The sequence below is a fragment of the Mizuhopecten yessoensis genome, unplaced genomic scaffold, assembly GCF_002113885.1.
Source record: "Mizuhopecten yessoensis strain PY_sf001 unplaced genomic scaffold, ASM211388v2 scaffold3229, whole genome shotgun sequence".
Classification (NCBI taxonomy): Eukaryota; Metazoa; Mollusca; class Bivalvia; order Pectinida; family Pectinidae; genus Mizuhopecten; species Mizuhopecten yessoensis.
This window is the reverse complement of record NW_018404940.1, coordinates 396385-418376: the sequence shown is the minus strand read 5'-3', so window position 1 is coordinate 418376 and position 21992 is coordinate 396385. Positions and strand designations below refer to the sequence as shown.

At 36.9% G+C, this 21992-nt stretch overlaps 2 protein-coding genes across 7 annotated transcripts in view; one reads left to right on the top strand and one right to left on the bottom strand.

The window, feature by feature from the left end:
• Nucleotides 1-6062, top strand: part of LOC110447123 (myotubularin-related protein 8-like) — a 75793-nt gene extending 69731 nt beyond the window's left edge. For 2 of the 3 annotated variants that reach the window (XM_021492587.1, XM_021492586.1), the window contains exon 15: nt 397-6062. In XM_021492587.1, the coding sequence (XP_021348262.1) occupies nt 397-576 (180 nt within the window). In that variant the 3' untranslated portion in view covers nt 577-6062. The remainder of the gene's footprint in view (nt 1-396) is intronic. The other variant, XM_021492589.1, reaches the window with a different exon arrangement.
• A 2233-nt stretch (nt 6063-8295) lies between these two features.
• LOC110447121 (GRB2-associated-binding protein 1-like) overlaps nt 8296-21992 on the bottom strand; it is a 32306-nt gene continuing 18609 nt past the window's right edge. For all 4 annotated transcript variants that reach the window (XM_021492582.1, XM_021492584.1, XM_021492583.1 and 1 more), the window contains 5 exons: nt 21168-21462; nt 19447-20652; nt 16810-16882; nt 13398-13563; nt 8296-11370 (listed from right to left, as the gene is read on the bottom strand). In XM_021492582.1, the coding sequence (XP_021348257.1) occupies nt 11137-11370; nt 13398-13563; nt 16810-16882; nt 19447-20652; nt 21168-21462 (1974 nt within the window). In that variant the 3' untranslated portion in view covers nt 8296-11136. The remainder of the gene's footprint in view (nt 11371-13397; nt 13564-16809; nt 16883-19446; nt 20653-21167; nt 21463-21992) is intronic.

Sequence of the window (21992 nt, the reverse complement as noted above, 5' to 3'; positions counted from 1 at the left end):
GGTCCAAATATGTACCTGTCGTTTTCTTTACAGGTTCAACCGTTTCAACCGGATACGCGAATGTAGCCCTAGTGATAGTTGTCAGAAGCGGGTTGAAATAAGTAACATATGTGTAATTGATCACAAGATAGTTGTTGGGTGCAGGTTGTATTTGAAACAGTTGAGTAATGATAATGAGCTATTGAAGTGCAATCCTTAGGAAATTGCTACTATTCCTCTGTGTAACAATTAGGTCGCAGTGTGTTATGTAACATCTGGTGTATATCAACATGCAACTTTAACTTATAATATATTAATTATACTTTGGATTTAGATATTGTTAAAGTCACCATGTCTGTGATATGGCCATGGGTGAGATGTTTTATCTAACCAAACTATTGTTTCATCTACTTTCAGTTTCACTGTTGGAAATGCGGTGATGTGTTTTGTATGCGATGTATAGCCAAGAGTATCCCTCTGCCTGGCCACTACTCCCGCCGACCAGTTCCTGTTTGTCGTCCCTGCTACAAGGAGATACGACATTCACCTTCAATGGAGTTCCCACCCGGATACACACCTCCCACCAACTCCAGCTGATGAAGGGAGATAACTCTTGTGACTTACTCTTAGTGTAGCTGGCAATGACATGTACTGTTTTGATGCTGTGTAGATAAAAGGCATTGTTTTGTAGTCTCTCACCCCTATTATCTCAAATAATTACGCCCATCATAAAGGACCTGGAACATTCCATTGTAGATATGTGTAAGAACAAGGCTCTTATCTCTGTGCTGCATAGAATTAGGGCAGTGAAGCATATGGACTCCATTACACTACATAATTGGAAAGCTTGTAAGTTCCTATAAGTGTTGTAGTGATTTTACTGGATCTGTCCAGCCTACAGCATGACCAGTCATTGTAAGTATGCCTCGGCAAATTATGCACCAGGTAACATGTTTTAGGAGGTTGTTGCTATGGTAACAAATCTCTAGAGTCTGGAAACCTGTCTCACGAGGTTGTTGTCGTGGTAACTTGTCTCTTGAAACAGAGTGTTAGTCTATAAAGAGTTTCGAGTGACATGAAAACAGATCATTCATGGATGTGGAACACTGGAACATTTGACATCTGGAGGGACCTACAGCATGAATGTTACAAGGAAGTGAGAAGATGAGGCAGTAAAACTCACGGATTTTGTGATAAACTTTCCATGTTATATTACCTATGTGTTTTGCCATTGATTCCTGGCAGTGTGAGAACAGCTTGCCATGGCAATGCATACTAAAGAAAGAATCAAACACTGGGATTATATAGTTGTTGTGTTGGTTGCTTGGTTATCAGTTTCCATGGTGATATAGTGAGGGGTACTTTTATTGTTTTGCTTCAATCTTGTGATATTTTGTGACAACTTGTCAAAAAAGGACTTTGTCAATTGTCTGACATATAATCATGTGTCACATATTATCTTGATTTTCTGACTTATGTGTAGGCATCCTGAAAGGGAAGTAACTCTAACTCAACTTTTAATGGCCATTAATTATCTTCAATAAGAAAAAACTGAATTTTGCCTGGGATTTCTCTTGTTTTTACACTCCTGAGCTTTTTCTCTTCAAGGTACATGATAGGATTAAGATTTCATGAAATCATACCCGTGAAGCATACACAAATAACTTTGCATAAATTGAAAAAAAAAAAAAATCATTAAATAATGTAGACAAATGCCCAAGGACTTGCTTGGCAAACTCAGAAGTTTTTTTTCAATGACACAATTGATTGTGCATATAAATGTGGTCAACTCTTCGTATTTATGGCCATTAAAGTGAGTATAAAGGACAGGAATATTTTACCAGGATTTTAATGGGCAAGGTTGGCTTTATGTTTGTGTGTTATAAGTGATAAAATGAGTGTGTTATATATTGGACAAATAAGTATGTAAACATTATAATATAGAAGTTTTGACAGACTAGTTTCATTATATATGTTGAAAATTAACTGATTTACTGAATGAAAACTTGTTACATAGAAAACCTTTTCTAGTACCTGTCATTGAATACTGGAGAAATTACCCGGTATTGTTCAAAGTGGACACTAATTTTGTTGATTGTTTTAGTTTTACTACATATATACTAAGCTATTGTTACAAAAGTAGGTGTTTGAAAATCCTACTGTTCCTTGACATTTTTAAAGGATTAGCCTGTTTTGATATTTTGTCAGCTTGTTGTATGCAATGCAATTTTTTTTTGTATAAAAGAGGTTCATGTTTTATTTATAATTATGTTCCAAGGTCAAGACCTTTGTATAAAGTATTATGTGTTTATTTGAAAAGTCCTGACCAGATGACGTATATAAAGTATTGAAGTATGTGTAATTTAAGGGAAGTCATGACTTCTTTATCATGTACAACAGCTGGTGTGTTTCATTATGAAGTACAAGAGCCTGTACATTGTTACCAAGGTCATGACCTCTGAATCTATGTATTGTTGCCAAGGGCATGACCTCTGAATCTATGTATTGTTGACAAGGTCATGACCTTTGAACTAATGTATTGTTTGTTATCAAGGTCCTTTAATTTCTGTGATGTACAATTGCTAAAGCTGTGTTTTGTTACCAATATATTGTGTCTATTGAATTAGAAGAGATTCTCCATTATTTGAACACAAAACAATTCTTTAAAAATACCATAAAATGGTTGCCATGTCAACCTGGTTACATTGTTTCCACCCTGTTCGGTATTTGGGCTACCTATACTCCGAGTAAAGGCCTACCACATTTAATGTTTCATTAGGTCCACATTTCAATACTCTTTATTGTATCATGATCATTTGACTATGTGCCATATTGTTAGACTCCATATTCTTACGAGGACACATATTATATATAATAGGCAAACATATCATCACCATTAGAAATAATGACTAGGTCCTGTATATCATGTTGTAGGAATGTCTTTTTGATACCATTACAATGCATGTATAAGCATTCTTGGCCCTGATTGGTTATTAAATATCACTATACTATGACAAGGGGAAGCAAAATAATTTTCTTTAAATTTGGTAAAAACGTTTAAAGACAAAGTTTTAGTTTTAGACTAAGTTAACAGATTTTGTTGTCATAAAGTACATAGTAATATTTGAGTATCTTTGGTAATGACCCTGGCTCTCACATTTACAAGTATTTTGCACAGTATGCTTTAAGCCTTTTTATTTTTTTACTTGAACAATAATTTTTTTTATATTTTCTCAGAATTGAATCATAAATATACTTAAACATATGGCCCCAACATTTATATATGAGCCTTGGAGATTGGAGGTCTCCCTGTAAAAAAATAAGCTTTATAGCCAAAAACCTGGGTCCCAATCAACCACCTAAGGGAAGAAGTTCAGGGGACCCCTTCTAATTTCAGCAGCCTTTATCCCTGGTTAGCTCACCTGGCCCAAAGGTTCAGATGATTGACGTTGACCCATTTTCGAGGTGATGAGGTTTGGCCAGTAGCATGCTTGGATGAAGGGCTAAAACGTTTGCTCAAATGATTAACCTTGACCCACTTTCAAGGTCCATGTTTAAGAACTAAAAAATAAGATGAAATACAATTAAGATTTTGAACACATTAGTCTAAAATCAACAAGTCCAGCTTTAATCCTATCAGCTCTGATAAATTGTTTTGCTGATGATCTTCAAAGTCACTCTGAGTGAGGGTCAAGGTCATACTATATATATATGCAAGACCACACACTTGTTTTTCTAAACCAGAAAGCACTCATTTATTGCGTGGACATATATATTCACTTGTGCGCGGACACAAGTGTAGGGTCTTGCATTTATCACATACCTTCCGTATTTGGTAGAAATTGATACAAAGATTTTATAAACTTTGATATTTTTTGCAAATACCGGAAACTTTTCAGTTCACCATGACAAGAGGATTCCCATAAAAAGTAGTTCCGGCTAGTAGGTAAATACAACATTCCGTATTACACATGTGCAATACAGAACGTTGTATTTCATGGTCTGAAAGTTGGTTGTATTACTATAACAAGATTCAACAGGTATGTGATAAATCACTGAAAGATACACAGTGCCTCGCAAGGACACTGCATGGAGCCAATACAGATTATTTTTTGTTTTATGTGTTGCTATGCTTGTTTTGTTTAGAAAACATATAACAAATTCATAAGAAGTATTATGCAAGCATTTGTTTACCATACATGTATTTTTTATGTACAACTCATTGCATGTTTCAACAGTATAGCAATACCTATAACCATTATAGTGATAAACTCTATACCTTGCTGCTCCACAAATAACATGTGCAATATATGTCGAACATTTCGATTTTGTAGTATCACAAGCTTGTATCATTTACAATGGAGAAGACATTTACATTGCGACTTGTATAGAGGTATTTTAACTTGCTAAAGAGTATTTGTTATGCCTAGCGGGTTTGGCCGTGTATGACTGCTGTGGTCTGTCACCCCAGTCGTGTAAAATGATTAAGGTTGTGTATTGTTTATACCTAGTATACCCACACACAAATTTCAGACTTGTCAATGTACATTAATAGGTCGTTAAACAAAATAAAACCATTATTTTCCTTCTTGAGAGAATTATTCTCGATAAACAGGTTATCAGTGGCAATAATAGACTTGTATGACACACTTAAATGAAAGATTGCTTTTTATGAATTTAAATCCTGGCGTATCCTATCCACAGTACATACTGGTAGTGTAAATGTAGCATGCTCAATCATATGTCTAGTACCATAGAGGTCAGTATCTAGTACCATAGAGGTCAGTATCTAGTACCATAGTGGTCGGTGTCAATTTCTTGCTGTGGCGAAATCTATACTGCATGTCACACATGTATGTCTTGCACAACTGTCTGCATGAAATCATCAATTTAAAACTGGAATGAATTTTAGATCTCCGACTTTTTTAACAAAAAAAGCTTTGTCTTGAATAGCTGGGTTGTATTCACTATGGCTGTCACATGGTCTTGGTAGGTCATGTGACAGTAGATGTTTATACAATGGAGGGAGCTCCAAGTTAATAGACGGCTGGCACATATTTTTTAAAAAAATCTGAAAAAGAGTTGGTGTGATTGTGGATGGCTGATGAATCTGTGGAGAGGCTTCCCTTCATCAGTAGCTCTAGTGAAGGTCAGTGCTGTTTCCCCTACATAACTGTTATCATGGCTTTTGTGATATTTGACCGTACACTTCTGTCTTGGATTTGTCGCCAACTTTTTTAAAGTCTCTGAGGGGGTTTAAATGGTCTATGGTAGAGTTCACCACCTGATGTATTTGAAAACTTCTGTACTTCGACATCCCCGAATATATTTGGAATACTGACCTTGACACGCTCTATTTTTGGTTATTGTTCGTAGACTTATCTTTCCTTAGTAAGTTTTAACATCTACTCTGGGTAATCATTGGTCACATGACCAAGATCATGTAGCAGCCATTGCTGAATATTTCACGGCTATTGAAGACGAAATGATTTAGTGGAAATAAGCTACAGTAAATATGTGTGATTTGATTATTAGAACTAATGTCAATCAGAGAACTCGTACTTGTCTGTCAAATCCATTGTCCAAACTCTACATTGTAGATTAGTTGTGATCAGGTTACCTGTACAGGTGAGACTGGAATTATATATATCACAGGTGTCATCAGCTGGTGCTTTATGTTCAACTGTGTAAATGTGTCCCATTAAATGATACAGTATTTAAATTGTTGACATGTACATATATATAAGTAACAACATCTGTAGTTCTTAACCTGTATTTCTTACTTTGTTCTTTACAACCTGTGGTACATGTCAAATTTAACTTGATGGTAAATGCTGAATTGTGATAACTGGTAGACAGATTCATTGAAAGTTTTATTAGAGGGTATTTTATTTTATTTTATTTCTTCTTCAGAAATCAAATATAATTGGATGGATTCTGGTTGGTAGGATCTGTCGTATGTGTGGGTTGTCTAGTTAAGGTCCACAATACTTTATAGTGTGTGGAAACTGTCTACATTGTTTGTGAAATGTACACCACACTGTTATGTTGCTGACATCCATCAATAAAATAAAACTACAAAGTTATCGGTGCGTTTGTTTTCTTTGTTCTCTGCCACAGTAAAGTGAGCTGCTATAGTCAAACAATTACAGACAACAGAAACCAACTTTTGTCATTGTTTCATTTTTTTTATTTTATAGGTCAACAGGGACTCTGATCAGGGAGCGTTACATTTAGATCGGAACTTTCCCTGATCAGAGGACATTACATTCAGATCCATAAATGGTCTTCTGATCAGAGGAAATTCCGATCAGATCAATGTTTGATAACAATGGACTCGCCATGTAAGATCACATGATACATTGGCTAATCACATGATCTATGGCTTCATCAATACAGTATCGCAAGACAATGTAGTGACATCATTAGCAACTATAACCGCACAAATGTATACGTTATGTGGAGACAAGTCACGATTATATATAAATCTGGTCTTATAACCAGCAGTACTATTGTATCTGCCATTTTGTACAAAGTGCCATTTCACATTACACAAACAGTTAAATCACGTACATGTACATGATATTTTCATGCAATGCCATAACTACAATATATTAATTTATACACAAGTGCTGTTTTGGCAGAGTTATACAGAATGCAATCTTAACGGTTCATACAGAGGACAAGTATCAAAAAGCCTAACAGTAAAACCCTAACGTCTATGTTTATCACAGGATCAAAAACTGAATATTTTAGAAAGATTTCCTCTCCAATAACTTTGACTTCAACCCTATTTTACTGGTATATGCCAATGTTTGGCTGCGAGTCCACCCCATAATAAATGCATTGAATGAACAACATTCTTGAAGTAAGTTTTTTACTTCATATAGAGTTGAATTTCGTAAGCCCAGTATTCTGTTGGTGTGTATACATAGGCAAGTTTAGGTCTCTGGCCGGACACAATAGATCCTGCATTATAACCTGTAGTATCACTATACCTATAACAAGACATCGGCTTTATGAGGAAGACGCTGTATGCAGCATTTCAGCTCAAAGTTCACCAAAATATCTATTTAGTAACATCCGCCATTATCAGGCTATATTTATAACATTGAATCTATGGAGAGTAAAATTATTGCCTTATATCACAAAGTCAACTTGACTGTTACCTTGCTTCCATTCCAGACACCATGCTTCTCAAAAACCACAATTTTCTTTAAATGAGGACATGCTTTACTTTACCTGATACCACCCTTATTTAATAACTGGAGGAAACAACTTCGACAAAAAATAAATATAACAAGGAAAATAGCTTTAAAAGATTCATTGATCCCTTAAACAACTGACATGGTACTATAATAAATTTACAGTAACTGTTGAATAATAAAAATTCATTAATAGGTTATTAGTAGAGGTTAGGGGTAGCGTTACTGTGTAATCCACCTGTACAATATTTGTATACAGTTTGTATATATGTCTGTATTCTACTGTTAAAGTTCCACCACTGTTTTCACCCACATTCAATAATAAGGTTAGCAATTATAGAAATATGTATAATACTTTATATATGTAGAGGATTACACAAAAAACATGGGGAAAAATAATCTTGATCCAACAAATCCCATTAGTTTAAAAATATAGAAAAAAAATATAACACCTTAATATAAAAAGCAGACAGATAAATACCATGTCTAAGAGAGGGACAGGACAGTGTATGGCAAGATCATCTTGTCTTCAGAGGATAACATATTTTCAAAACATGTTTTGGCACCAAATTCATGGCAGAAATTAATTTATCCACCAGCTAAATCCATTACCACTATCAGATAGTAAATATTAAGAAAAAAATGTGCTATATCTTTGTTTTCAGCAGTCATTTTTTATTTTTATTAACAATGATCTGTGTAAATTATAGCGTGATTGTGTTCATGTAAACTTGTATGTTTATGAAAGAGATATAAGACCTTGACCATTGATCTCAGGAAATCCCCCATACATTTCCCTCCCGTAGGAAGGCTATAGAATCAGTAAGATTACTGATATGGGGACAAGGGAAAGGTATGGAGTGGGAGTACATGTACAGTGACTCCAGTTTTATGTAGTAACACTGACCTGTTGAATAACATCTATGTTAAAATCAATCGTGTTAATCTCAGTTCCACAAGCTGCAGAATAATATTCCTATACATGTATAATGTACAAGCAGATCTTCTGATTAAGAGATACAGTGTAATGGAACCAGAGACGGACGGACAAAGTCTCTCCTCCAACACTTGATAATATATGTAAGACAGACATTATCATCATTGTGTAGAATTTACAGTGTATTTTACTCAAAGAGAATAGATATGCTGCCGTCTCCTAAATTAGTGTATCATTATTTTTATAAACAGCTTGGAGTCTGTTTGAAGCAATATATAATTTGATCACTACAAAGCCATCATAAAAAAAGAATGAAATCATTCTTTTACTAAAATAGAATTTCTGCTAAAATAATTATATTTACAGGAATCAAAAAGTAAAATAATCTCACCAGTAAAATTAAACAGTTTAGATGAGGAGCAGTACTTTTTATTAAAATCTTCTTTGCCTACAGGAAATCAGGATACTAGCACAATATTGTAAAGTACTAAAGAAAAGAATTTCGCACAATATTTGTGATGTATTATGTCAGACGTTTAAGAATGATATTTGTAATGACTTATTAAAAATGTTTTAGCATGACATTAGTAATGTATTATTTTTAGAAATTTCAGCATAATATTTGAAATGTCTTCAAACATATTTTTGTAATTTATATGTATTGTTTAAACCAAATTGTTTCAGTATGACATAATGAAAATTAAAGCATTTAGATTTAAAACACAAAGTAATGATGAAAAAATGTGTCAAGAGCTCTTTCGTAATCAGTGAGCAACATATTTGTCATTGGCACAAAAATTGACATAATTTGAAGGAAATCGACAAACACAATCAGTACCAAGAGTGATAAAAATATTCAACAATTTTATGTTAATCAATACTGAATTATTGCACTATTAGGATGGTTCTGGTTGATTAGGAATTCATTGTAAAATGGTGGGTAAACATACTACTGGGTGACCTCTGCAACCAATATTTACCAATATGTGATATAGTGTACCACTTGTGACTTTGGTGATGAGTTGTATCACCTTTTGACCTTGGTAATGAGGCTTACTACCCTTCGACCTTGGTGATGAGGTGTACGACTTGTGACCTTGGTGATGAGGTGTACGACTTGTGACCTTGGTGATGAGGTGTACGACTTGTGACCTTGGTGATGAGGTGTACCACTTGTGACCTTGGTGATAAAGTGTACCACTTGTGACCTTGGAGATGAGGTGTACCACTTGTGACCTTGGTGATGAGGTGTCCCACTTGTAACCTTGATGATGACAGGTACCACTTGTACCCTTGGTGATGGGGTGTACCACTTGTGACCTTGATGATAAAGTGTACCTCTTGTGACCTTGGTGATGAGGTGTACGACTTGTGACCTTGGTGATGAGGTGTACCACTTGTGACCTTGGTGATAAAGTGTACCACTTGTGACCTTGATGATAAAGTGTACCACTTGTGACCTTGATGATAAAGTGCACCACTTGTGACCTTGGTTATGAGGTGTACCACCTTGTGATTTATGTAACAAGATGCGACATCTAGAGCTGAACTAGGTTTGCCACCTTATGCCATTGCTGATGAAAGGTATCACCTTCTGACCTTGGAGATCTACACACACCATATTTGTGCACAATCATGCTACAATATTTATGTAAACTCTATGTTCATATATTAACTTCCATATAGTTTAAGATACAAAATAATTTGTACCATTTTAGTCGTGTCTAAACACACAATTTGTGCACAATCATGCTACAATATTTATGTAAACTCTATGTTCATATATTAACTTCCATATAGTTTAAGATACAAAATAACTTGTACCATTTTAGTCGTGTCTAAACACACAATGCAAATGAGAAGCTATCCTCATGATTATAATGATTTTTTCTATAACCTGTTTTACTATCAAAAACAACACCAGAGGGCTAGCCTAAGTCAAGTTCTCAAAACATAACACTCAAAATCTGTAAATGAATTGAATGATGTATGAAATATAAAATATAAGTTGTAAATATATAGTCTATTGACAATAATTGTGACATTTCTAATTTACAAATAAATGATATAATACACACACAGCATGTAAGGGGACTTAGCCAGAGTTTAGTGAAGAATTTGACCAGGTGGGATGGAGAGATTGGTGGCCCCGAACTGTTCACTGGTGATGACTCATGACGTGGTGAACATGGTCGATTAACCAGAAACATGACTCAGTGCTTACTGGTTTGTTACTAGGTTTGTGACACGATTACGACACGTTCCTAGACATGTTTGTAACATGGTTTGTGACATACCTGTGACGTTTCTATCTGTGACACATTTCAACACATTCGATTCTGTTGTGACACATTAGTGACATGTTTGTGATACAAATTAGATAAGTCACAGTCTGTGATGTGATTTGTGTTACATCATTGTGTTTATGCCATGCATTTTTCTCCAAAGTTTTTCCACACATACAGTCCTCTACCTTGGACAGACCACTAAAACAGACTATACTGTTGAGTGGGAGCCACTTGTTTACCTGTACCAGTAAATAAACAGGTAACAGCCTCTCATTGTGATCAGGGTTGTATCAGTGATACGACCCATTATTACACTGTCTTCTTCATGACCTTCATGTCTAGTTGACAGGATGGATGGGTCAAAGTTCAATATTGGTATATGTGTCTAATGTAAAGGACCTTCTCTTGATCATTAGTTACACTGGTCAGCTGTGCAGGAGACTGGACATACCATTCACTGACAGTGACAGTCCCATTGGTCAACCAGAATGTTGCTCACATTTCGGAAGTGTCCAGACTTTGACGATTCTGTCAATAGTATACTAGACACATAAAAAGCATGTGCCCACACTTTTAGTCTAATAGTAATCTTTGACCATATTAAACTCATAACAACATGTGCCCACATTTTAAGTCCAACAGTAATCTTTAACCTTTTCGAACGCATAAACAACTTGTGCCCACACTTTTAAGTGCTTCAACCATCATTCCAAAGTCTTGCCAGTGGTCACTGGTCGTCATGTTTACGCTGGTTGTCAACAGTCTTTTTGACATCACTAAGTGCCTGTGTTTTGACAAAGTCTATCTCACGGTACTCTGTGGGTGTGGAATGTCCAGTATGGCTGTGCGGTGATCGCATCGCCTCCTTGTCTGACGTGTCATCCAGAGCAAGGTCAAGGTACTTTAGCTCCGCCTCTGGTCGCTTTGGCGCGGGAGGTGTGCTGCCCCACAGATTTGAGCTCTGCAATACATAACAGGTGAAACCTTGTAACAATACTCCTCATAGTGTTAATACAAAAGTATAGGTAAAAGCTGGGAAAAAGGCCCGAAAACTGATAGAAATAAAAATATAGATAGGTCAAAGTAACAATGTTCCCCAGACTGACTAGAAATACATAATATATAGACAGATCAAAGTAAGTCAAAGTAACAATGTTCCCCAGACTGAATAGAAATACATAATATATAGACAGGTCAAAGTAAAAATGTTCCCCAGACTGACTAGAAATATAAACTGACTAGACTGACTAGAAATACATAATATATAGACAGGCCCTAAACTGACTAGAAATACATAATATATAGACAGATCAAAGTAAGTCAAAGTAACAATGTTCCCCAGACTGACTAGAAATACATAATATATAGACAGGTCAAAGTAACAATGTTCCCCAGACTGACTAGAAATATAATATATAGACAGGTCAAAGTAACAATGTTCCCCAGACTGACTAAAATATATAATATATAGACAGGTCAAAGTAACAATGTTCCCCAGACTGACTAGAAATATAATATATAGACAGGTCAAAGTAACAATGTTCCCCAGACTGACTAGAAATATAAATATAGATAGGTCAAAGTAACAATGTTCCTAAAAAGGAAAACAAATATTTAGGTCAATATTTCTCATATTTACAATCTTAACTACCATTATATAAACCTGAGTGTATAAACTCTTTCAATTTGCATTGTATAGAAATTTGGATTATCACATGGATTGATAGACATCTACAATTTGAGTGTATACTTGTTGGAGTGTCCTGTTTATATTGTAAGTATGTCCTGTTTAGATTGTGAGTACGTGCTGTTTAGATTGTGAGTACGTCCTGTTTTGATTGTGAGTACTTCCTGTTTAGATTGTTAGTATGTCCTGTTTAGATTGTTAGTACGTCCTGTTTAGATTGTTAGTATGTCCTGTTTAGATTGTTAGTACGGCCTGTTTAGATTGTGAGTACGTCCTGTTCAGATTGTGAGTACTTCCTGTTTAGATTGTGAGTACGTCCTGTTTAGATTGTGAGTATGTCCTGTTTAGATTGTGAGTATGTCCTGTTTAGATTGTGAGTATGGCCTGTTTAGGTTGTGAGTATGTCCTGTTTAGATTGTGAGTACGTCCTGTTTAGATTGTTAGTACGTCCTGTTTAGATTGTGAGGATGTCCTGTTTAGATTGTGAGTATGTCCTGTTTAGATTGTGAGTACGTCCTGTTTGGATTGTGAGTACTTCCTGTTTAGATTGTTAGTATGTCCTGTTTAGATTGTGAATACTTCCTGTTTAGATTGTGAGTACTTCCTGTTTAGATTGTGAGTACGTCCTGGTGAGTACGTCCTGTTTAGATTGTGAGTACGTCCTGTTTAGATTTTGAGTATGTCCTGTTTGGATTGTGAGTACTTCCTGTTTAGATTGTTAGTATGTCCTGTATAGATTGTGAATACTTCCTGTTTAGATTGTAAGTACTTCCTGTTTAGATTGTGAGTACGTCCTGGTTAGATTTTGAGTATGTCCTGTTTAGATTGGGAGTACGTCCTGTTTAGATTGTGAGGATGTCCTGTTTAGGTTGTGAGTATGTCCTGTTTAGATTGTGAGTAAGTCCTGTTTAGATTGTGAGTATGTCCTGTTTAGATTGTGATTTCGTCCTGTTTAGATTGTGAGTATGTCCTGTTTCGATTGTGAGTCTGTCCTGTTTAGATTGTGAGTACGTCCTTTTTAGATTTTGAGTATGTCCTGTTTAGATTGTGAGGACGTCCTGTTTAGATTGTGAGTACGTCCTTTTTAGATTTTGAGTATGTCCTGTTTAGATTGGGAGTACGTCCTGTTTGGATTGTGAGTACTGCCTGTTTAGATTGTTAGTATGTCCTGTTTAGATTGTGAGTATGTCCTGTTTAGATTGTGAGTACGTCCTGTTTAGATTTTGAGTATGTCCTGTTTAGATTGTGAGTATGTCCTGTTTAGATTGCGAGTATGTCCTGTATACATTGTGAGTACATACATGTCCTCCCTGGCCAGTCAGTACACTGTAGGGCATCATCACCTGGGAAGGGTCACCCAGTACAGGCTCATCTTCCTCCTCTGAGCTCGTAGAGAAATCTGGGTGTCGGTTATTTGACATATAGGGCAGCTGAACTCGCAGCGTTGTTGGGGCTGCTACCCTGCCACTGTCAAAATAATCAACATTTATAACCTTTCTGATTTAATCTAGGAATCAAGTTTACATATGAAAAAAGATGGGGTTGGACTGATTCAGATCCACCATTTATATTTAGATGGTGAGAAGGAATAGAGACTGATAGAATCATCCCCTACATTTTGTGTGTGACAAGAGAAATCTTCAGCCCGAGGGTGAATTTTGGGTTGTCTAACCCGAAGGCTCTGCAGAGGGTTATACAACCAAATTATCATTCTGAGGGTTGAAAATTATTTCTGTTTCACAGTTAAGTAGCTGGGAATGATTATTTTTCTCCCATCCTTTTATTTCAGTCACAATTCCACCAACAGTAGTCTGGCATGTTTGTAAATTAAAGTACATGTGGCGTATGAATATCACCATTCATTTTTTATGCTGTAACTACATCTATCACCATTTACTTTTTATGACATCATAATTGCCATTCACTATTTGTGATGTCACAATTCAACGTGTGCTATTCTCCGCCTAGGAGAAGATGAACAAATCTTTGCCAACTACCACAGGAGACACACCTGTGAAGGGTAGGAGAGTCTCATATCCATCACGGAGACGTCTGGCCGGATTAGAGATTTAGATCATCCACACCTTAGATGTTAAAGAGGATTAGGGACTCCTCAGAGCCAAGGCTATCTAAGCCGGTTTATTGACTCAAGCAACCAAAGCTAAACAAAGTTAAATCTATATTACCACAAAATAGGTTTAAGTTTGTAAGACTAATGAACTTGGACTTCTTGACCCATATAAGAATGAGGTAAAATGTACACGTCCAGTCTGTGCCCTTTAATGCACATTTCAATATAATTTGCTCTATCATATAGAGCTATTTTGCAGAATAAATCCTTTAATGTAGCACCATCTGATCAGAACATACTGACGGATCATGATATCAAAATCGCATAGACCTCAAATACACTTCATAGCAGTTATTTTTAACTTTAGTTTTTTTTCTGTACAGTTTATTTTGGCTTTATTGTTTAGATTGTTGATTTGTGTTAGTGTCAATATTGATAGTAGAGCTGATTTTGGTTTATTGGTAGTTTTATGTCCTTGTAAAAGATAAAGTCTTATGAAGAGGGAGTAGTGCTGGAAATCTGTTGGTACAATTGATCAAATATTGATCAATGATCAGTTCAGAGACCATGCTTAATTCATGATATGATCAGTCAATATTTAAATTGTTTTTCTTTTCTGCTGCAAAACACATTATCTTAACACAAATGGGAAAGGCAGTTTTTGAATTTTCTTTCTTTTTCTTTTTTATTAAAGTGCCATTGAAATAATTCAACCTTCTTAATAGATTTAAACTTCATTAAATGCTTTTTTCTCAAACCTGATAATGACAATCTACATTGATCACCGATATAGATGGACTTATGATACTCAGTGTAAACAATCAGTTCATACCTAATCACGACAGAACAGGTAGAATGTTGGAGGACCAGCTAGCCAGTAATAGTACGATCTACATGTTGGTCTTACTCTTCAGATTTCTGTGCCACAATTATGTATTTTATGAGACAGTTCAAGGATATATCTGTAATTTGTGAAGGAGCTAAGGACCTATGCTATCTAACACATAACATAGATTTTACATTATAACTGTGATGCACCTTAAAAGTTAAAGATGAATGCAACTTTACTGTAAAACATTACAATATATGCCTGTTATTTGCGTTAGGATAGGTATATGAAACTAGTACACATAATAACATACTCTGTGACAAGAGTTCAGGATGTATGGTTTGGTCGACGTTTTACGTCTTACTAACAGATAGGGTCATTTAAGGACGTGCCTGGTTTTGGTGGTAGAGGAAAACTGGAGAGCCTGGAGAAAAACCACTGCCCTCTGGCCAGTACATTGTGACTGCCCCATGTATAGGCCTCACCCCTATGACCCAGTGGTAGAGGACTAGTGATCACAGACAGTCAGACGCCTTAACTACTCGGCCAAAGATGTATGGTGACTTACATGAACACATAATTTATGATCATTACAGTGTAGTCTTTGATAGTAACTTATGTTAATTAAAATCCATGATCCTGGCTTTAAACAGGGTTACAAGATTGACGGTTAAAATTCAAGGCTTTTTAACTTAAGGATTTTTCAAGATTTCTTTATATAAAATTGAAGGGCTAAAAATTACAGATAGATCATCAATTCTTCATAAATCTTGGTTCAAGTTGAATCTTTATTCCGTTTACTCTCTCCAGCTGCTTAGTTTTTTCAGTGTTTCAAAGACAAAGGAAGATAAACTCTGCAAGACACAACTGCATCTTAATCTTTTGAACTGAATTCATTTTGGCCTTTAGAAGTTTTAACTGACTTATCAAAACGGATGCTCAAAGCTTCAATCAATTGATAATTCTATGTCTCCTATTTTGCTGAAGTCTACTGTCTTGTTAAAGCTGATAGTGCAAGTTAAAAAGCTTTCAATTGAGATTAAAAAAGTTTTTTTTCTGGTTTTGAGATCTTCCCCATCTCTTCTGACTATCGTTTCTAAGAAACCGACATTTTAGTTTGTCCTTGCTTGGTAACAAGAATGGGTCAGCGCGCAGACACTTCCCCACAATTGACATGATTTTGTTTTAAGGTTTTACAAGACAATCATCAAACTCTACTTTGTCTCAAGACATGAGCAACCTCTTTAGTAAGATCACTATACACTAATGTATGATCATCACAAATAAATCTATTACTGTACTTTTTAATATATGATCAATACTCACAAATTTATCATTGTTATTATGAATTTATGTACGTGTACTTACAAATATATTATAATTACTTGTAGATCTATGAAAGCTATGTATAAATCTACAATTGTTTCATATAAATCAATGATCATGAACTACAAACATATTATTGTTACTTGTAAATATATCATTGTTATGTTTAAATCTATGATCATTACTTGTAAATTCTTATAAATCTATGATCATTACTTGTAAATTCTTATAAATCTATGATCATTATTTGTAAATTCTTACTTGCTTTAACATAAATCTATGATCATTCTTAATTTATTTATTAACTACCTTGGTAAGCTCAGTAAAGTATACATTAAATGATCCTCTGTCTGGAGCTCTCTGGGAAAGGAGGTTTAATAGTATGATAGTTTACATCCTTAAGCTTTAATATAGGTATAGGCCTATAGGATGGTTGGTTGGGTGGACAGTTCTAGCTACATTTACAAGCAGGCGGTGCTGTGATTACCTGTGGTCAATACAGTTGTTACGCTTGAAGCTGCGTGTTCGAGCATTACTAAATATTGTGTAGGTGTCACCTTCTGAAACAGCAAAAAATAATAAAGAATATTAACAGTCAAAAACAATAAGCAGACACTGATAGTGATGACCAGGTGCAACTAGTGGTCTGATCAAGTAATTTTACATTTAATTAGAACACTGACAGGTTAGCAAGGGCTGACCATATTAAACCCCCATTGTCTATTTTTAGTAAATGATCTTGACCTAAAAACCCTTTTAACCTGTAATGCAATTCTACATACCAGAGTGAATTACCATGTTAAATTTCAAAAAGGTTATCTGTAACATTGACCTTGACCTTGACCTAAACAACTTTTTCATCCCCTTACACACATTTACATATCACATGTGAATTTCAAAATATTAGTCTTTTGGATTCCGAGATGATGACCTTATATTAACCCCCATAGGCTTTTTTAAGGAACAGTGACTTCAATCTTGACCTGAAAAAGTGTTTAAGTCCCTGTTTTAAACCTAAATCACAGAGTATCACCATGTCAAGTTCAGGAAGATAAGTCTTTTGGATACTAAGATAAGTGTGGAGGGACAGACAAACAGACGAATACTGATAACTATATAGCTCCCGCGTTTCTGAGGTCAGCCCTGCTGAGTCAACCAGTCCTCTGGTCCACTGGATTTACTTTTCATAGCTAATGGCTGAAAATTCTGCATGATATTTTCAACATCATGTGTGTTTGAGGTTTTAAAAACATGTTGATATTGTCATAGCCATTGTTAAGTCAACAATAATACACCAGACTGGGCAGGGTAACAGAGTACCATGTTAATACACCATACTAGGCAGAGTAACAAAGTACCATGTTAACACACAAGACTGGGCAGGGTAACAAAGTACCTTGTTGATACACCAGACTGGGCAGGGTAACAAAGTACCATGTTAATCCACCAGACTGGGCAGGGTAACAGAGTAGGTACCATGTTAATACACCAGACTGGGCTGAGTAACAAAGTACCATGTTAATACACCAGACTGTGCAGAGTAACAAAGTACCATGTTAATACACAAGACTCGGCAGAGTAACAAAGTACCATGTTAATACTCCAGACTGGGCAGAGTAACAAAGTACCATGTTAACACACAAGACTGGGCAGGGTAACAAAGTACCTTGTTGATACACCAGACTGGGCAGGGTAACAAAGTACCATATTAATACACCAGACTGGGCAGGGTAACCGAGTACCATGTTTATACACCAGACTAGGCAGGGTAACAGAGTACCATGTTAATACCCCAGACTAGGCAGAGTAACAAAGTACCATGTTAACACACAAGACTGGGCAGGGTAACAAAGTACCTTGTTGATACACCAGACTGGGCAGGGTAACAAAGGACCATGTTAATAAACAAGACTGGGCAGGGTAACAGAGTACGTACCATGTTAATACACAAGACTGGGCAGAGTAACAAAGTACCATGTTAATACCCCAGACTGGGCAGAGTAACAAAGTACCATGTTAACACACAAGACTGGGCAGGGTAACAAAGTACCTTGTTGATACACCAGACTGGGCAGGGTAACAAAGTACCATATTAATACACCAGACTGGGCAGAGTAACAAAGTACAATGGTAATACACCAGACTGGGCAGGGCAACAAAGAACCATCTTAATACACCAGACTGGGCAGGGTAACCGAGTACCATGTTTATACACCAGACTAGGCAGGGTAACAGAGTACCATGTTAATACACAAGACTAGGCAGGGTAACAGAGTACCATGTTAATACACAAGACTGGGAAGGGTAACAAAGTACCATGTTAATACACCACACTGGGCAGAGTAACAAAGTACCATGTTAATACACCCGACTGGGCAGAGTAACAAAGTACCGTGTTAATACACCAGACTGGGCAGGGTAACAGAGTACCATGTTAATACACCAGACTAGGCAGGGTAACAGAGTACCATGTTAATACACCAGACTAGGCAGAGTAACAAAGTACCATGTTAATACACAAGACTGGGCAGGGTAACAAAGTACCATGTTAATACACCAGACTGGGCAGGGGAACAGAGTACCATGTTAATACACCAGACTGGGCAGGGTAACAGAGTACCATGTTAATACACCAGACTAGGTAGAGTAACAAAGTACCATGTTAATATACCAGACTGGGCAGAGTAACAAAGTACCATGTTAATGCCACACCAATCTTTTGTCCACTGCTGAATACGTACATGTCTTGTGTTTTTGTGGACAATATTATGGTAAATTTATCATTGATTTTGTCTTCAGCTTACACCTGTTAGTTAATTAGTCTATAAATTCAGCAAAACATAAGCAAACTGAATATATACCGACTTCTACAGAAAGAAACCTTGAGCGAGTGGTTCAGTGAAACCTCCATGTAATACCTCCTGATTCATTTGCCCCGTTATCACAAACATACATCAATGTCCATTCTTCCTTTCTGTTTCTCAATATACTGTCAAACTGTTATAAAACAGCAAGGAATTGAGTATTTACTTTCACACTATTGGTATAAAAACAGACCTAAAACTATTATAAATGCAGTACTAAAACCGCATTGTGGCCAGGTAAATGGAATGACGATACTGACCTGTACGTGTCATTCCTTCATGGCCGAGGTCGTTGTTGTTCCTTGGTGATAGCCTTGGGGGGAGGCCAGGTTTTGGTGGGGTATCGTAGTCTGATGACATGTCAGTGTAGTTCACAGGAGACGTGGGTATACGTGACATGTCAGAATACGCACTTTTGTCTAAAGAGTCACTTGGGGGAAAGGCACGCTCCATAGGCAGGTATGCATCTTCTACCTTGTCCTTGGGAGTGGGGAGATACCCCCGGGCAGCGTTAATGTAGCTATGGGACGACGGGCCTGCACAGGACTGGGGGGGAGGAGGTATTGCCAGCAGATTTGAGTCTTTTTTTGGTCCGCCATTCTGTTGTGGTTTTGGCATGTCATAGAGAGACAGTTTGCGAAGGGTGTTTTGTGGCCGAGGTACATCGTAACTCTGGCCCGCTGGGGCTCCATCAGACGTTGTGGGAGGTACAACAACATTTAGGTCCATACTGATTTGTTTGTGCTCCTTTACAACTGCACTGTTGGAGGGCAAGTTCTGATAGGGCTCTTGGCTAAGGGCTGATGTCTTTGGGGGTCGGGGAGGGGGTACATCTGACTGAGATTGTATCATCTGGGGGTTGGGTGGTGGGAAGTCATACACCTCATCAGATGTAGGTCCTCGGTCAGGGTGGGTCGGGGGATAGTCATATGTGAGGCCTGTCAAGGCAGACTGGGACGAGTAAGCCGAGTCCTTCTGGCTCTCACTGCTGGATGAGCGTGGAGTACTAGGGGACTGACGTGCTGGAGGAGGGATGTCGTACACCTCAAGAGTGGACCCTTCCTCCCGTCGAGGGGGAGGCACTTTGTACACAGAGTCTGTATCATCCTCTCCACTGCGCTGTTTAGGACTGTCATATGTCTGTTGGAACACACTGTCATCCCCCTCAGGGAGAGGGGCTGGAGCCTTAGGGGTTTTCAGAGGAGGTGGAGGAGCGAGCTCATCTGGTATGCTTGAACGACGTGACTTTTCACTAAGGCAATCCGATAGTGGTATGTAGTGAGAGCCGGACTTGGAGTTGGTCCGCCCAATAGACCGCCCACGCATCCTCACATCTTGCTGTGGCTGGGACATTACAGTCTGAGACCTTTGTGGACGGGGTGGCACCACAGCCACAGGTGCTGCCGTAGTGTTGCTATTGTCATGGTTTCTTGGGCTATCTGGTTTCTCCGGGGGCAAGTCGGGACCTGAAAACATATACAAACAGCACTCTATGTTTAGCATTTTTTTATAATACATTTTTGCAAATAAGTTATTTCATCTCTTTGATAAAACATTTATCTCTACATTTAAGTAATGGACTCCCCTGTGGTCACAATATCTGAGGCAAATGAGGGAACTTGTACTGACACGGTACTTTCCTCATCTGAAGCCACACAAATAAGGGAGTATATACTAACTGTATTCCAGAATTCACAATATCTGAAGCATTCACTTAAACCTGTAATTATTTTTCTCTGACTAGAGGGATCACAACTCCTGAGACAGATTCTAAACAATCCAATGACCGAATAATGTGATTGGGTCAGGTATCATTCATTATGTCCAGGTTATGATGTTTCAGTGAGATTACCCTTAAAAACAACCCTTGAGTGGCCCCAATATCTGTCAACACCATTGTCGTATGACCTCCGCTGCTGTAAAGATACACAATATGTACCTCGCAAACAAACAATGAGACAGTGGAGGAAGGCATACTTACTTTCCTCTGGCTTGAGGCCACAAACACTGCACAAGTTGCGGACCCAGGTGGTCATCTCATCTTCTGTATCAGTAGACAAAAAGTAAGTGCGTTCTCTGCCCTTGTGGAAAGTCTTTAGTGCCAGTAGAAAGGGAAATATGTCGAGGTCGAGGGATTCAATAACCTGTTCACAGTGCTCAAGGTCTATACATCCCTTGAGTTTTTTACAGTTCTCATCGGTATAGTAATTCAGGAGGTACTGGTGAGGAAGGCTGCTTGCTGGCTTGAACAACACGAAGAATCGTCGCTTCCACTTCTGTCAACAAGAGCAACCCAGCATAAACAGTTAATTCTACTCTACAATTACAGCTAACTAATAACATTACACCCAAGTACAATCAGGTACAACTACATTCTAATATTCTAATAAATCTCCAACATATATATATATAAATCTACAACTAAATCTAATGTATAATACACCTAGAACTACAACTTATATTTAATACACTTAATATATAATACACCTTCAACTACAACTAATATATAAATCTACAACTATACCTATATGTAATATATGTATATGTAATACATGTATACACATCTACACCTTAAATGCACACCGACAACTACACCTAATGCATACACCTACAACTATATACATAATATATAGACTAAAACAAACACATCTATACAACAACACCTCAAATGTACACCAACAACAATATACATAATATATTAACTACAACATACACATCTATACAACAACACCTCAAATGTACACCAACAACTATATACATTATATATAGACTAAAACATACACATCTATACAACAACACCTCAAAT